The 16,394-nt window shown below is 39.8% G+C and overlaps 1 gene segment (V, D, J or C); it reads left to right on the top strand.

The window, feature by feature from the left end:
• The first annotated feature begins 1,086 nt into the window (after window positions 1–1,086).
• LOC121438452 lies at window positions 1,087–1,571 on the top strand. The segment is given in 2 exon segments: window positions 1,087–1,168; window positions 1,243–1,571. Coding segments are annotated over 2 exon segments (375 nt in total).
• The last annotated feature ends 14,823 nt before the right edge of the window (window positions 1,572–16,394 follow it).

Below are 16,394 nucleotides of genomic sequence, written 5' to 3'. Positions count from 1 at the left end.
TCTTGAAAACCGAAACTATTTTAATATATTTTTAGAATTTTCACTCAAATTGATATTGTAGACTGTGTAAATTTCCTGAAAATCTCTACTCTTTTATTTCTTAACCCACCTCTTTTTCCACTAAAAGTTTCTTTTAACATTGTTATGTATTGGTATATATAATTGTTTTGTCACAAAATCTAAAAACTAATAATGAAATAATCTTATAATGTCTACATTTCTAAGGTGGTCTTTAACTAATATAGCTATCTATAGTTGCATTGAATTTCCTGAGAGGGATGCCATTTCCCTTTAGATAAAATATTTGTATTGTATTGCATATATAAACACATTTTCTTGCTGGAATCATCTGTTTACAATTATATTTGTTTCCATAATTCAGTTATTAGAGAAAATGATGTAATAAACTTTGATGTATAAATGTTTCTATGGTATGTTCCCTTATGGTCATTTATGTCAGTTTTTATGTAACAAGCTGCAAAGGCAAATATAAATTGCATGTTTCTGAAAGGAAGCTACAAATTCTGAAAAATTTATCAGGTTTTGGAAATACTAATGGTCATCATCTTCATAATCACAGTCAGCTCTTAAAAATCAATCTAAAGCCGGCGATGGTGGCGCACGCCTTTAATCCCAGCACTCGGGAGGCTGAGGCAGGTGGATCTCTGTGAGTTCGAGACCAGCCTGGTCTACAGAGCTAGTTCCAGGGTAGGCTCCAAAGCCACAGAGAAACCCTGTCTCGAAAAAGCAAAAAAAAAAAAAAAAAAAAAAATCAATCTAATAACCTTTTCTCAAGGCGAAGTAACTGTTTGAGGCCTGAAATCAATTGAGATCTTAAGCCCTGATGTTATTTACAGAGGGTCTGCACAGTGCTCAGGGAAGAAGTATGAGATCATTTCCCCAGAAAGAATACTATTTGAACCTCAACATCTTGCTACCTGACCAAGGTGCCCTCTACCTCCTTATTCTCCAACTGTACTAGGGCCTTATCTTAGAATTCCCTGCTCATGAATATGCAAATTATATGAGCATAAGGTAGTTAGTTAATACAGGGATGCGCACACCATAACATCATATGATTTGTGTCCTCTTCACAGTCACTGAGCACACAAAGTCCTCACCATGGGATGGAGCTATATTGTCCTCTTCCTATTGGCAGCAGTTACAGGTAACACTCTCCCTAAATACAGATTTTCACACTCTCAGGTGACAATGGCATCCACTCTGCCTTTCTCTCTGCAGGTGTGAACTCAGAGATCCAGCTGCTACAGTCTGAGGCTGAGCTGGTGAGGCCTGGGGCTTCAGTGAAGATGTCTTGCAAGGCTTCAGGATACACCTTCACTAGCTACTATATGCAATGGGTGAAGCAGAAGCCTGGGCAGGGACTGGAGTGGATTGGAAGGATTGATCCGTCAGATGGTGAAACTAAATATGCTCAGAAGTTCCAGGGCAAGGCCACACTGACTGCAGACAAATCCTCCAGCACAGCCTACTTGGAGCTCAGAAGCCTGACATCTGAGGATTCAGCAGTCTATTACTGTGCAAGACACAGTGTTGCAACCACATCCTGAGTGTGTCAGAAACCCTGGAGAAGCAGGAAACTGCCCTGAGTCTGAGATGACAGAGAGATTAGCCTGGAGACTTGCTGAGAAATAATCACTAGGAGAGTCCCTTTGTCTGTCAAATCAGGGTCTTTGTCATCTTTTCAAAAGAACTTCTGGAAAGGAAGTCATGCTGATTCAGGATGACTCAGAGCTGCCCATACTAGACCAGATTTTACCTGTGACCATTATAAACAAAATAGGACAAGCTGTAGCAATACATTCTGATATAAATATCTCTTAAATCTTTAGGACTGGAACTGTTGCTGGAGTAGATGGGAATAAGCTACAATCATGTCAGTAAAACACAAATCAACAGCATTTGGTCAAACTAAAGCACCTTTCATAGTTCAGTTTGATTTCCTACAAACAAGCAACGGCAGTTTGTTGGAAGGTGGTCCCTATAGATGTTGGGTTAAGTTCTTAAACCTCTCCTATGAAATCAAATAGTATGTCTTTAGTTATTGATACATTGTGGTCATGAATTGCCTTTGGCAGTAGCAATCAAACCTCTTACTCTTTTAGGATTAAGAATAGTTCTGAGTGTCAGGCTGTGGAATCCTGAGGGTATAGAATCTGCTATTTTGGCAACAAACTGGGCTTCTCCACAGATAGCATTGGAGGCAGAGCAGTGGGATCCAACCTGGGACTATAAGAGGCCTGGTCCTGTTCATCAGCAGCCCTGGTTGCTCATTTGCTTGCTTCCTGAAATTGGATTATCTTTGTCACTGCATCTAGATTGACACTGACTGGATCAGTGAAATTGCATTTCACATTTTGCAGGTATATTAGAGGAAGGTTTACTACCCTGGGCTGATTGTTTTCGTTTGTATTATTTTTGAGAATGTTTATTTCCCCCACATTTGAAACATAAGGAAGCCACAAGGAAACTGCAGGAACCTGACCTTTTCATTCTTCTGTGCCATCATTTTGGCATGCTTGTATAAAACCAAGATAGTAGGAGAGGTATTAGCAACTACACCATGAACCTTTGTTCAGAAAATTTGCATTTTAATAAACAGAATAAAAAGTGAGGTAGGAGAAGCTTCTTTATTATCAATGTGCTGCTCTATAGCTTGTTGTAGATGACCTACAAAGTAATAAAAGGATCTGTAGCTTTTGTCTATAGTGGGAAAGATGTTTTGGGAGTACTAATATCAAGAACTTTATTCCAAGTTCTTATAGCAGCTTGGCTACTTTGAGTGTTAACTGCATAAGGGCAGGCAAGCTGTTGAACAGCTGTTTAGAAATTACCTTGTCTGATAAACTGATGATAAGATTATTGTTTTAAAGGTAATAATGTTTTTGATATAAGAAGCAGTGGACAGGCAACCATCCATCTGTTACTAAAGTCATAGTCTAAACTGAGGGGTGATGAGAATTGTTTTCATATGGACTTGTCAGGCTAAGAGTATCCTTTCATACATATTTGCCATAATCTTTATTTCTACAGAGAAATGACTCTCAAACCATCTCACTATAACATTTTTTGATATTAAAAATGATTTACTTATTTTTTAAAAGCCATTTTTTCTCATTTTACATACCATTCCCAGTACCACTCCTTCCCCTCCACCGGCTCCTTCTAGCTACTTTCTCCTTTATTCCACTCCCATTTATTCCTCAGAGAGGGTAAGGCTTCACATGGGGAATCAATGAAGAATCAATGATTGGAGGCAGGACTAACTCCCTCCCCATAAAAACCCTTCTCCCCTCTACACACACTTCCAATTTTCTCAGAATATCAGGTCTACTTCCCCTTCTCAGGGTAGTCTATATATGTTTCTCTTAGTATTCCCTTTGTAACCTAACTTCTCTAGGGTCATGAATTACAGGCTCATTATTCTTCACTTTACAACTCCTATCCACTTATGAGTGAGTACCTTCCATGTTCATTTTTTGAATCTGGTTTACCTCACTCAGGATGTTTTCTTCCACTTCTGTCCATTTGTTCTATTCTGCCCTGCCATGGACTGAAGTAACCTCTTTATTAACAAATGGTAATGAAACACAGTCACAGCATACAGAGGGGAATCTTGCATCATCTCCCCTTTTCTGACTAAATAAAAAAGGTGTTATCTTTAACATAATAAAATTACATAGACAAAGAGATATCAAGCCAAGATTTACAGTTGAAATATTTCTTTGTGAGTCTCAAGTTTCATATCTAACTTATCTTCAATTCTATGAAAGATCATTACAGTAGAATACAATATTACCTAAGTAAACAGGAAGTACTTTGTAAGCAACTTCCAAAGCTCTAGAATTGACAGAGACAGCTTGATGCCTAATCAGTCACCTAATGTTCTTCTGTAACATTGGGGCATCCATTTTCAGCCTGCATACTTTCACTATTCATTGAGATTAATATTAATTCTCTTAAAACTATAAAATGTGCAATTTTCATTTTAAAACTTCATATGAATTTACTTGTAAGATATGTAGTAAATGGTGAACATGCAAAGAAAGTAAAATAAAATAAATTAGTGAAGTTTTATTACAAATGAAATATGAATAAAATTTTAATAAAATAATGCTCACTTTGCTACTGCATTTTCTTTCAGACATTTGCACAAGTAACCTGCCTCAAAGGCTCACAGGTCAGAGCACAAGATATGCAGGAAGATATGCAAATATGCCCTTCCTCTGCTTGTGAAAACCAGCTCTGCCCTGACCCTGCAGGTCACACACAGGACTCCAGCCCTGTCTTCCCATTGGAAGGTCAACACTGAAAACATTACAATCAACATGGGATTAGGGTTGAACTGGATTTTCTTGGTTGTCATTTTGAAAGGTAGATAACAAGGGATACCGAGTGCAAGAGTAGGTGTGAGTGATAGAGTCAGTAGATGTGTGACAGTTTCTTGATCATTGTTGTCTCTGTTTGTAGGTATACGTTGTGAGGTGCAGCTGGTTGAGTCTGGTGGAGGACTGGTCCAGCCCAAGGAGTCATTGAAGCTCTCCTGTGCAGCCTCTGGATTCACCTTCACTAGCTATGCCATGTTCTGGGTCCGCCAAGCTCCAGGGAAAGGTCTGGAATGGGTTGCTGCCATAGGAGTTAAAAGTAATAATTATGTAACCTATTATGCTGCTTCGGGGAAAGACAGATTCACCATCTCCAGAGATGATTCCCAAAGCAAGGTCTTCCTTCAAATGAACAACCTGAGAACTGAGGACACAGCCATGTATTACTGTACAAGGGACACAGTGAGGACCCTTGTGTGAGAGCCCAGCCAAAAACCTCTCTGCTATGACTTGTGACCAGCAGGGGGCGATCAGCACACATGAAGCATAGAAGTAGGCATAATTGAGAGTTTTTCGTGTTATCTGGGAGCCCTATCTATCTGATGGTTTTCTTGTGATCCTTTCTGCAATTAAATACTCTAAAAATTGTTCCTGTCTTTGAAAATAAGCAAGTCCTTCTTTGGTTGATTTTCTTAAAACAAATATGACATCTAATCCTAACTCAACTACATGCAGAAAAGTCTATGAGACCAAGAATGGTCCCCAGGATCAGCTGCAGGGAAGCTCAGGAAACTCTAATAGACTTTTCACTCAGACAGCGGGTAGTAAAGACTCTTGACTGGAGCAATGTTAGTAATTCAAGGGGAGCCAAGTGGAAGGAGGGGCCAGGCTCATTCACAGTTAAACATTATGTTGTCCAATCCCCGCTCCTCTTCTTAAGGACTGTATTATAAGGCTAAGACGTGATGGAAATGAAATTTTAATAAATGATTTTCCTAACTGCCTTTCTTCATTGTATCCTCTGTTTCTCTGCTGAATTGCAAAATTACAGTTCTGACTGTTGTGCACCTAATTCAGAGCTCAGTCCCTCATCTGGAGTTAAGTGATAGCTTAATGTGTCTTCTGGGAAGTATGCATCCTGTGTGTTTTTAATGTGGATTCCCAGCTCCTGATCTGGCTGACTTCAGTTATGAATTCTTTCTCACTGTATTCATAAATTTCCTGGTAAATCTGCCTCTAAGACTCAAAGAGTGAGCAGCTTTAAACTGACAACAAAGATCCAAATGTCCTCATGTTGGTGATAATGTGAACATATGCTTCTCCCAATACTGAATCAATATTTTGATGAAATATATTTCATCATTTATAAATTCTGATAGCCACTCACAAATGACAAATTAGTTTTCTCGGAGGGAATTTCACGGGGAAACAGACCACTCTCAATGATAGTCCCAGCAGTAGGTGCCAAACACGAGATCAACTTGTTACATCTTTTGTGGTTCTTTGTCTATCACAGGGCGTTGCATTTGTTTTTCTGCTTTATTTTACCACACAGACCCCTGTATATATTATGGCCTCATGGGATTCTTGAGTGTGTGAATGTGTGTGTGTGTGTGCACGTGTGCGTGCCCATATCTATATCTCTTTCTTGTGCTCCTTCATTACCACATTTTCACATTTGTTTGTTTTGTCTTCTTTCCATTTTACCCTTTGTCTTTATCTTAGACTCTTTTTCTATTAACCCATAGGAGCCTCTTTGTTTTTTGAGAGATAGGGTGATTGTGGCAGTGGATATGAGGAGAGGTGGGGAGAAACTAGGAGGAGTAGGGGAAAGAAACCTGTAATCAGAATATATTGTATGGGACAATTTATTATAACAAGAAGAAAATGAAAAAAATCTGAAAGAAATAATTTCTAAATATAATTTCTGTTGGACCACTGACTTTCTCTGCCATTTCCATGTCACCTAATTTATTTGAAGAACCAGTTCATGTTAGTGGCAGAATTAAAAGGAAGTTTGGAATTTTACAGTTAAAACTTGCCCCCATTTTCACAGCCTTCTCCTATCTTGATACCCTGTCTACAGTACAAGTCTGTCACAGAAAAGAGTCATGCACTGACACACCATCACCTTCCAAAGTACAGGTACTACAAAGTCAGCCTACTTCTGTAGAGCACTTGCTTTTGAATAAAGTGAGGCACCATAACCAGGATGGGACCTGACACTATGGAAATTTCCATGGATTAACATCATTAGGATGTCTCTTTACTAAACAGTTACTATTTAGGTCCTTCTAGGTGTCAGTCTCTCCATAGACAAATGTGATGCTCTGTGACTAATATGGAGAATACCATGCTAAGAATGGCTTTTGGTGAATGTAAGTGCCCTTGGTTAAGCATATATATGTTAGAAATTTTGCAATCCTAAGTAAAATAAAATTTCCTCCTTGAACTCATTTCACATTTGGTCTGCCTCCTCTTATATAGATGAATACTTCCATGCCATAGATGATTTGATATTACTGCCAATAAATTTCTTTTTTTCAATTTTGAAATATTTATTAGGAAGTTTTATAAATATATGTAAAGAACTTTAGTTACTTTCACTCTTTCTCATCTTTTCCCTTTCTTGCTTCACATCATTCTCTTAGTTCTTTGTCTTCCTTTATATGTGACCAATTGCATTTAAGTTGAATTTCTTCACTGAGTGGGGGAAGGAGTGCTGTCAAGTAGATATACTGGGAGTGTTACCAGAAGATGTATGACTGAAGAAATGGCAGTACATTTTGCAACATCCATTTTGTCAACAGACATTCAAATTAGGGAGAAGCCTTGGATTCTCTGCCACTGTCCACGATGAACCTGTGAGGTCCCAATCTTTTGCAGGAGTCATACGTAGGACCATAGCTACTTCTTGAATAAATAGCTATGGCATGTATAAGAAACATCTCTGATGCACATATATTCTCATTCATTTAATCTACTTGTTTTCTGCCCCCTATTCTCCAGTGCACTCTGAGACATAGACGAGTTGATAGAGCTGTTTCATTAGGGTCAAACACTCCAATATAACATATTCTCAGCATTTATAGATTTCTGTATTTTAATTATAGATTTCTTTATTAATTTAATGCTAGAAGAAACTTCTCTTTGAATGCTGAGCACAATGCTAGTGTCTGACAAACTCTCAACAAAGGTAGCCAATAGATATGTGAATATAGTTTTCAATATTTTGAAGTGTTTTTTATCTTGTTATTTTTGAATAGTATAATTAAACTCATGTTCTTATGCATGTGATGTTAATCAGGAATGAGCATAAAGAGTGTTTCTAATTATCTTTTAAAATAATTTTAAACATTAAATTATAGAAATAAAAGTAAATATGTTGAAATAAAATTGAGGTATGTAGACACAAATATACAGCCATAGAATTCATAACAGAGGTCATTTCTGTTACCACCCATGGCACTGCAGGACAATATTTATATGCAGAAAGAGAAAATCCCCTCTTATCATTTGATCACAAAATATCTACTCAAGAACAGCAGTTAGAGAATGAAAGAGAGAAGGAGGAGTCATTATAAGAAAACTGTGTTTTGAATTCTCAGTATTCCTCATTGTCCGCTATGTTCAGCTAGTCCGGATTTATCCCATGCTTTTTCAGATCAACCAAAAACTGAAGTAACACAATCTTGACTCCTAGGGCCAATAAAAACTTCATAAAAACTATAGAATTCATCTGCGTTGTATAAAATTATACAGAATGCATAAATTCTGATCTCTATAGATATATAGGCATTCCTAAGTCATGTGAAAATATACTGGAATAATTCTCTCATCCTGAAAAAATAAACTGCTTCTACTGAGAAACGAATAGTATTGCTACAAAGTCAAATGTTTTTCAGTACCAGAAAGAAAAATAATAATAATTTGCTTCCCAAAGGAAAAAAAAGAAAGAAAACTGTGTTTTACACTATAGACAAACTTACAGACGCAGGAACGGGTCAGTGTAGACCCACCAATCCATAAGGAGTAAATGGCAGCAAAAGTAGAACAGGAAGTTGTACATTGAGATTTCAATAGACCCTGGTTTCCATTGTCAATTTCATTACACTCAGAGCTTATGGTGTAGTTGACATGTGAGATATCCATGCTATAACACCAGAGAGGTTCTTTGTTAAATAGAACCCATATGTTAACCCAACAAAGGCCACATTACATTCCTATTGCCTCTGTATAAGCATGAATCACTTATTAGCATAGATTAAGGTTGTATGGGTCTCACAACTCTGAGAAACATTTTGGGAAAAAGTGTCCCAAGACTTCTCAGCTGATACCATAGGTATCCATAGTCCTGCTGATCACTGGTGTTGTCATGGACAGCAGTCTCCAATGTTATGTGCTAGTGTCTTATTAGACCATGATAATCTCAATGGACCTTCTCACATCACATTTAATTGCTGACCCTAAGGAGATTCAGGTGTCCCTTGAACCATTAAAGTGTATATCATCTTACACCTGTCATAATGGCTAAAGTAAAAAACACCAACGATAACCTTTGCTGGAGAGGTTGTGGAGGAAGTGGTACCCTCATCCATTGATGGTGGGAATGCAATCTTGTGCAACCACTATGCAAGTCAGTGTTTCGGTTTCTTAGGAAATTCGGGATCAACCTACCCCTGGACCCAGCAATACCACTCTTGGGAATATACCCAAGAGATGCCCTATGACAAAAGCATTTGTTCAAATATGTTCATAGCAGTATTATTTGTAATAGCCAGAACCTGGAAACAACCTAGATGCCCTTCAATGGAAGAATGGATGAAGAAAGTATGGAATATATACACGCTAGAGTACTACGCTGCGGTAAAAAACAATGACTTCTCGAATTTTGCATGCAAATGGATGGAAATAGAAAACACTATCCTGAGTGAGGTATCCCAGACCCAAAAAGATGAACATGGGATGTACTCACTCATAATTGGTTTCTAACCATAAATAAGGGTCACGGAGTCTACAATAGGTGAATCTAAAGAAGCTAAGTAAGAAGGGGAACCCAAGGAAAAACATATAGTTATCCTCTTGGCTAAGGGAAGTAGACAAAATTGCCGGGGAGAAAATTGGGATCTTGGGGTGGGGTGGGGTGGGGGTAAGGGGAGATGGGGAGAGAAAAGTTAGAAGGGAAGGAGGTCGGGCCTTGGGAAAGCAGGAGGATTGGGATAAAGGAAGGTTGGACAGGGGAGCACGGAACCACAATTCTTAGTTAAGGGAACCACTTTAGGGTTGGCAAGAGACCTGACCCTAGAGGGGCTCCCAGGTGCCCAAGCTGAGGTCCCCAGTTAATTCCTTGGGCAGTTGAGAATAGGGAACCTGAAATGACCCTATCCTTGAGCAATACTGACGAATATCTTGCGTATCATCATAGAACCTTCATCTGGTGATGGATGGAGATAGAGACAGAGACCCACACTGGAGCACTGGACTGAGCTCCCAAAGTCCCAATGAGGAGCAGAAGGAGGGAGAACATGAGCAAAGAAGTCGGGACCACGAGGGATGCACCCACCCACTGAGACAGTGGAGCTGATCTATTGAGAGCTCACCAAGACCAGCTGGACTGTGACTGAAAAAGCATGGGATAAAACTGGACTCTCTGAACATGGCGAACAATGAAGGCTGATGAGACGCCAAGGACAATGGCACGGGGTTTTGATCCTACGTAATGTGATGGCTTTGTGGGAGCCCAGCCAGTTTGGATGTTCACCTTCCTAGATATGGACGGAGGTGGGAGGTCCTAGGTCTTACCACATGGCAGAAAACCCTGACTGCTCTTTGGACTGGAGAGGGAGGGGGAAAGGAGTGGGGGGAGGGGGAGAAGGGTGGGAGGAGGGAGCGTAGGGGGAGAGGAGGGGGAGGGAAATGGGAGGCTGGGAAGAGGTAGAAACTTGTTTTTTTTTTCTCCTTTTAACAATAAAAAAAGAAAAAAAAAGGGTTATTCACATTAATGTATTGATGAACTGATTCTCAGTGGGATGGACGAGCTCTGTGTGCACAAGGACAAGGATGGAGCAAAGAATGTATTTCCTTAGACAGATTTGAGGCTGATATCTCACCACGTTGCTGCCTAAAACAGAATATTCTTTGGGCTTTGTATCAAACAGGATCAATTGTTGATCTAACAAATACCCTCCTTCATGAATCTATAAATTAGAGAGGTTCTGGTTGAAAATACTAGAGTTTCTGGGTGTATATAAAAGGATTTCCATAAGCTCTACAGCAGCACATTATTACACTTTTGTTCCTAGTCCCTGAGCACACATGGTTTCAACATGGATTGGCACTGGATCATGTTCAGCCTAGTGGCAGCAGCTACAGGTAAGTGTATCTTTAGTCTTAGGCCTGAGAGGGAAAATGAGGGTAAAGTGACTGTAATAGCCACTATTTCCTCTCCCCAAGAGTCAATTCTTAGGATCATCTGCAGAAGTCTGTGTCTGAATTGAGGGGTGCTGGAGCTTCAGAAATGGTGTCCTGCAAGGATTTTGACTCATGTCTTCCCCATTTCCAATATAACTAAGGTGAGTCAGAGGCTAGCATGTGGACTTGAATGGATTGGAAACATACTCCCAAAGACTGGTAAAATACACTATGGACAAAAAGTTTGAGGACAGAGCCACAGTGTACGTATACACCATGTTCAACACAGCATACAAGGTGTACAACGTCCTGACACTTGTGGACTCTGTTATCTATTACTGTGCAAGACACAGTCTCAGCACACATCTGAGGCATGTCAGAAACTCTGAAGGAGCAATAAGCTGCCTTGCTGCTGAGAGGACAGAGAAGAGTAACATGAAGACTTGCTCAAAATTGTGGTGAACTGTTGAGGAAAGTAATACAGGACTAAGAATGAATTCTATTGCATAGGAATTTTCCTAGTGACACTTCATAAAAGGTTCAGAGAGGAGGAAGCTTCATTTTACTAAAGTCGATACATATCCCCATGTTGATATTAATATCAGCACAGGTTACTACCATAAATGGGTCAATAGCTTGGAGCAGAAGTCTTTGATCACCTAGTAAACCAGAGTCTATTTCTCAGGAGATGTCCAAAATTATTTTTCAATTAGTATTAAAAATGATTTCATCATTCCAGTTTTTATTCATGAGATGTGAGAGGTAGGTTCAGAGATTAACCACTGATCACAGGTTCCACACTCATACTCTTCCCAAGTCCCAATATCTGCCTTCTACTTATAGCATATTGCATTGAACCACAGAGACACTATAAACTGTTCTACCATTTGGGGGATACATACTCAGTTAGAAGGAATATCTAAGCAAGGATAAACATGGAGACACATGACATCTGTGATCTCTGGGTCTTGTCATTGAGAAGTGACCTGTTCTGCTTGTTCTTCCACCACAGATTTCCTCTCCATGAAAAATCTGAATGCTGTGAAAATATGTTTTCATCCTAATAATACCTGTTAGCAAGTGTGAATATTCTTCTACAATTCTAAGTTAGAACTTTGCAACTGGGTGCTGAATTAAAATTATCCTACACTCATTGACTGTTGTCTAATTGTTCTGAGAGAGGCATCATCCATCACAATATGGAAACAGATGCACTGAGAATTCCCCAGAAGAGGTGGAGAAACAATAGTAGGAGCCAGGGGGTCAAGAACACAACAAGAAAACTCGGAGAATCAGATAACCTGGGATCATAGGGATTCACAGAACCTGAACTAGTAATGAGACAGCCTGCAGAGAATGGCTAGGTCCACTGCATGTATGTTAGAATTGGGTATCTTTGTCTTCTTCTGGTATTCCTAACAGTGGGGACAGGGAATATCTAAAACTCTTTTACTGACTTTGGGAACCTACTTGTCATACTATGTCTCCTTGCTCAGTCAAAATACATGGGAGGTGATTAATCTTACTGTAACTTGATAAGCTGCATTTTGTTGATACTCATGGGATACCTGTCCTCTACTCAACAGAAATAATGAGGAGTGGAACAGAGGAATGTGTGTGGGAAGGACTAGGAAGAGAGAAGGAAGCAGGAAACTGTCCAGGATGTAAAATAAGCAAATTTATATAAAACTTAAAATAAGAAATAATGCTTAAAATATCAGGGAGTTACCAAAGCACACTACTACTTTCCTCCAACTGTAACATGTGGATTGACTAATGTGTAGAAAAATTTTGATCATTCTAATTCAGAAGTGAATAGATTCTGCAAGCACAATGAGTATAGCATCTAAAATAGCTACAAGCCTTTAACTGAAGGTCCAATTACATTGCTGCTTTACAATTCTGCTAGAAAGGCCACAACATCTTATATTGCATGGAAGAGACCTCAGGCTTCTGAGATGATAATGATTGTTGGGTCCATAGCAATAAATTTGTGAGTAGCTGACACATGTCATTACTACTTAGGACTTCTCATAACACCTGTGTGTGTGTGTGTGTGTGTGTGTGTGTGTGTGTATCTTTTTGTGTTTCCCTTCTATGATGACAGTTGCTTTTCTAGAACACTTACTCTCTGGCATTTTAGAACAGAGTTCACTTTCAGTGAAGAAATGTATGGTTACTTCTTACTTGATGAATCTTTGAATTCTGTCATGTCCGTTTTGCAAATCTTATGCCTCACATGCTCAAAGCATATAATGTCTTCTCTGACTCAAGTTGCTTGTCAATACATAGGAAATATCCATATTCTATTAGTGACTCTATGTTTCCTTAGAACCCCAAAGATTCATATGCATTTCATTAAATTTTTCCAGATGCCAATCAATGTGTCACATCTTTCTCATGAGTATTCTCATATGATTACACACTGGAGGCCTGTAATTGCTTTATATGCTTTTCAGTGATCTAATTGTGTCATCAGGTGTCCCATCCATAAGAAGTATTGGGTCCACATTTAATAAACCTTCACAGACATTCTCCTTGTTTTGTACAGTCTAGGTGTTCTGTCAGTAGTAATTACAGATACTGATTCATGATGTTCCAGAGAAGGGGACTGTAGATGTTATCTCTAACCTCCTCCATAGGTAAATTATGTAGCAGACAGTCTAGACAGCTGCAGAAACACATCTAAGTTGGTTCTTGCTTCAGCTGAGATATCTGACCACCGAGGAAACCATGGAGATTCCATATGTGAGTGAAACAGAGTGAGAAGGTATTATCCAGGTTTCAGATGCAAAGCTATCTGCAAAGAGACTCAGGAATAGTGTAAGTAGTGCTCAGGCCTTTCAGTGGTGAAGATGCATCAAACATAGAAACAATAACACAAACAACTACTGTGCATTTATGGTTAATTAAACCAGGCCCCAGATAGATGTGAATTGGGAAATAAGCCACAAGTAAAAGGTGGATGAAAATGCTAGAATCCAATGTGTTCACATATTTTTGGAAAAGTCTTACATAGTTCCACAGACATTGCATCAGATCAGCATATGCTGCAATACTCACATTGTTTACCTTAGGGGCAGACTCTCACACCATCTCTCAACAATTTCAGGGCCCAGAATTGTGTGAATACATTTCATTCTATGAGGAGGATGTCTCTGTGAAGACATATGGATTAAGAAGGCAAAGACTCCTGTACATTGTCACACATGATAGAGGTCAGCATCCCACCAAACTAGACTATGAGGTGAAGACTTTTGGACACCACTCTGACAAGAACAGAACTAGAAATGTCAACTTAAGTCCACTCAGCATCCTAAACTGCACAGAGAACTGTTCCCTTATAATGAGATGTTGCCCTTAGGGTGCTGCCCTATGAACTGAATGACCCAATAACATGATACCAATTATGGTCAGCAATAGTAGAGAAACCATGCAACTGATTGGTTCAAGCTGCTTTTCTCCTTCAATATTAGGCACAGATGATTCATGGTCCTGAAGTTAGAACAAAAACATATGTGAGTAGCTTGGCTTTCTGTAGCATGAATTTTTGTGTTAATATTTGTAGTTACACTTCAGAAATTTAAACAAGCATATTGAAAAAATACGGTGTATTCTTGGATTCTCTCATTCCTGGAAGTACCTTTTAAACTCATCCTTCCTTGTGAAAATATTCAACTCCTGTAAATCTTTACTTAATACATTGTATGTCCAAGAATAATAGGATCCTGAATTCAGAGTTGTGGACAGAGAGAGAGATAAAACTTTCTAAAGATACGTACTCTGTACACATGAGCACCATCATCAAATGATCTTCTCTCCCATTTCATTCCCTTAAATACATGCAAATGCATTGTGGTAAATATATTGGGTTACATTTGAAATTCGCTTGACATATTTCTCCCCAATGTGAAAGTATTTTTATTGAATTTTACCTTGTCTGTGAGTGCCAAAGTTGTGCCTCCTCCTTCTTTTGACTCTTGTATCTGAGCGTTTCAGGAATTCATACATGAACACCTGGGGGAATACAGCTGCTCTCAAGATCCTCTGTGCTTCTCTGAGTTCAGTTGCTCATCCCCAGATGTAACAAGATGAAAGCTGCAAATACACAGGTCCATCCTTATTTTATGTATTAAAAGATGGAATTGCTAGAACTGGATCCATTCAAGAAGAGCCTGGCATTGAGAGAGACATTGACGATCATATAGGCATAATTTAAAACCCATATCTCAAATATCCAGTCATCGCCTAAGAAACAGAGTCATTTCTCCCAGCAGCTGAGCACTGTGAGCACTGAAGTTGCAGGGATCTGGGAGCTCATGGCAGACAATGCCACTTCTGTGTAAGCCTTGACAAACAAACCTGCAGGTAATCTCAGAACCAGGAGGGGGCACAATGGTACCAAGAATCCCTAGTAAAAAGATGAGTTCTGAATGGAGGTTACTCTGTATTCTCTGTGGTGTCCTTTTTAAAAACTACTAACTGATCTGTTCTTCTTGTGACTGACATGTGATGTTTCCATGCTCAAGAAGAGTAAATATTATTAATTAAAATTTTCATAGGTAGCCGGGCGGTGGTGGCGCACGTCTTTAGTCCCAGCACTTGGGAGGCAGAGGCAGGCGGATCTCTGTGAGTTCGAGACCAGCCTGGTCTACAAGAGCTAGTTCCAGGACAGGCTCCAAAACCACAGAGAAACCCTGTCTCGAAAAAAAAAAAAATTTCATAGGTTTAAATTTTCTTGTTTATTTTATTCAGTTTTCATTTGCCATTTATATATATATATATATATATATATATATATATATATATATATTATTGAGAAAAGGAGAAAAAAAAACAAGTTTCCACCTCCTCCCAGCCTCCCATTTCCCTCCCCCTCCTCCCACCCTTCTCCCCCTCCCCCCACTCATTTCGCCCTCCCTCTCCAGTTGAAAGAGCAGTCAGGGTTCCCTGCCCTATGGTAAGTCCTAGGTCCTAAACCCTCCGTCCATATCTAGGAAGGTGAACATCCAAACTGGCTAGGCTCCCACAAAGCCAGCACATTAAGTAGGATCAAAACCCCGTGCCATTGTCCTTGGCGTCTCATCAGCCCACATTGTTCGCCATGGTCAGAGAGTCCAGTTTTATCCCATGCTTTTTCAGTCACAGTCCAGTTGGCCTTGGTGAGCTCCCAGTAGATCAGCTCCACAGTCTCAGTGGGTAGGTGCACCCCTCGTGGTCCCGACTTCTTTGCTCATGCTCTCCCTCCTTCTGCTCCTCATTGGGACCTTGAGAGCTCAGTCCAGGGCTCCAGTGTGGGTCGCTGTCTCTATCTCCATCCATCACCAGATGAAGTTTCTATGGTGATATGCAAGATATTCGTCAGTATTGCTCTAGGATAGGGTCATTTCAGGTTCCCTATCTTCAGCTGCCCAAGGAACTAACTGGGGACCTCAGCTTGGGCACCTTGGAGCCCCTCTAGGGTCAAGTCTCTTGCCCACCCTAGAGTGGCTCCCTTAACTAAGAATTGTGGTTCCGTGCTCCCCTGTCCAACCTTCCTTTATCCCAATCCTCCTGTTTCCCCAAGTCCCCCCCTCCTTCCCTTCTACCTTTTCTCTCCCCATCTCCCCTTACCCCCATCCCACCCCACCCCAAGAT

This window comes from Microtus oregoni, unplaced genomic scaffold, assembly GCF_018167655.1.
Source record: "Microtus oregoni isolate MIOR12 unplaced genomic scaffold, Mior012 000056F_ref0000123, whole genome shotgun sequence".
In the NCBI taxonomy this organism is placed as follows: domain Eukaryota; kingdom Metazoa; phylum Chordata; class Mammalia; order Rodentia; family Cricetidae; genus Microtus; species Microtus oregoni.
This window is presented reverse-complemented; position numbering and strand designations above follow the sequence as displayed.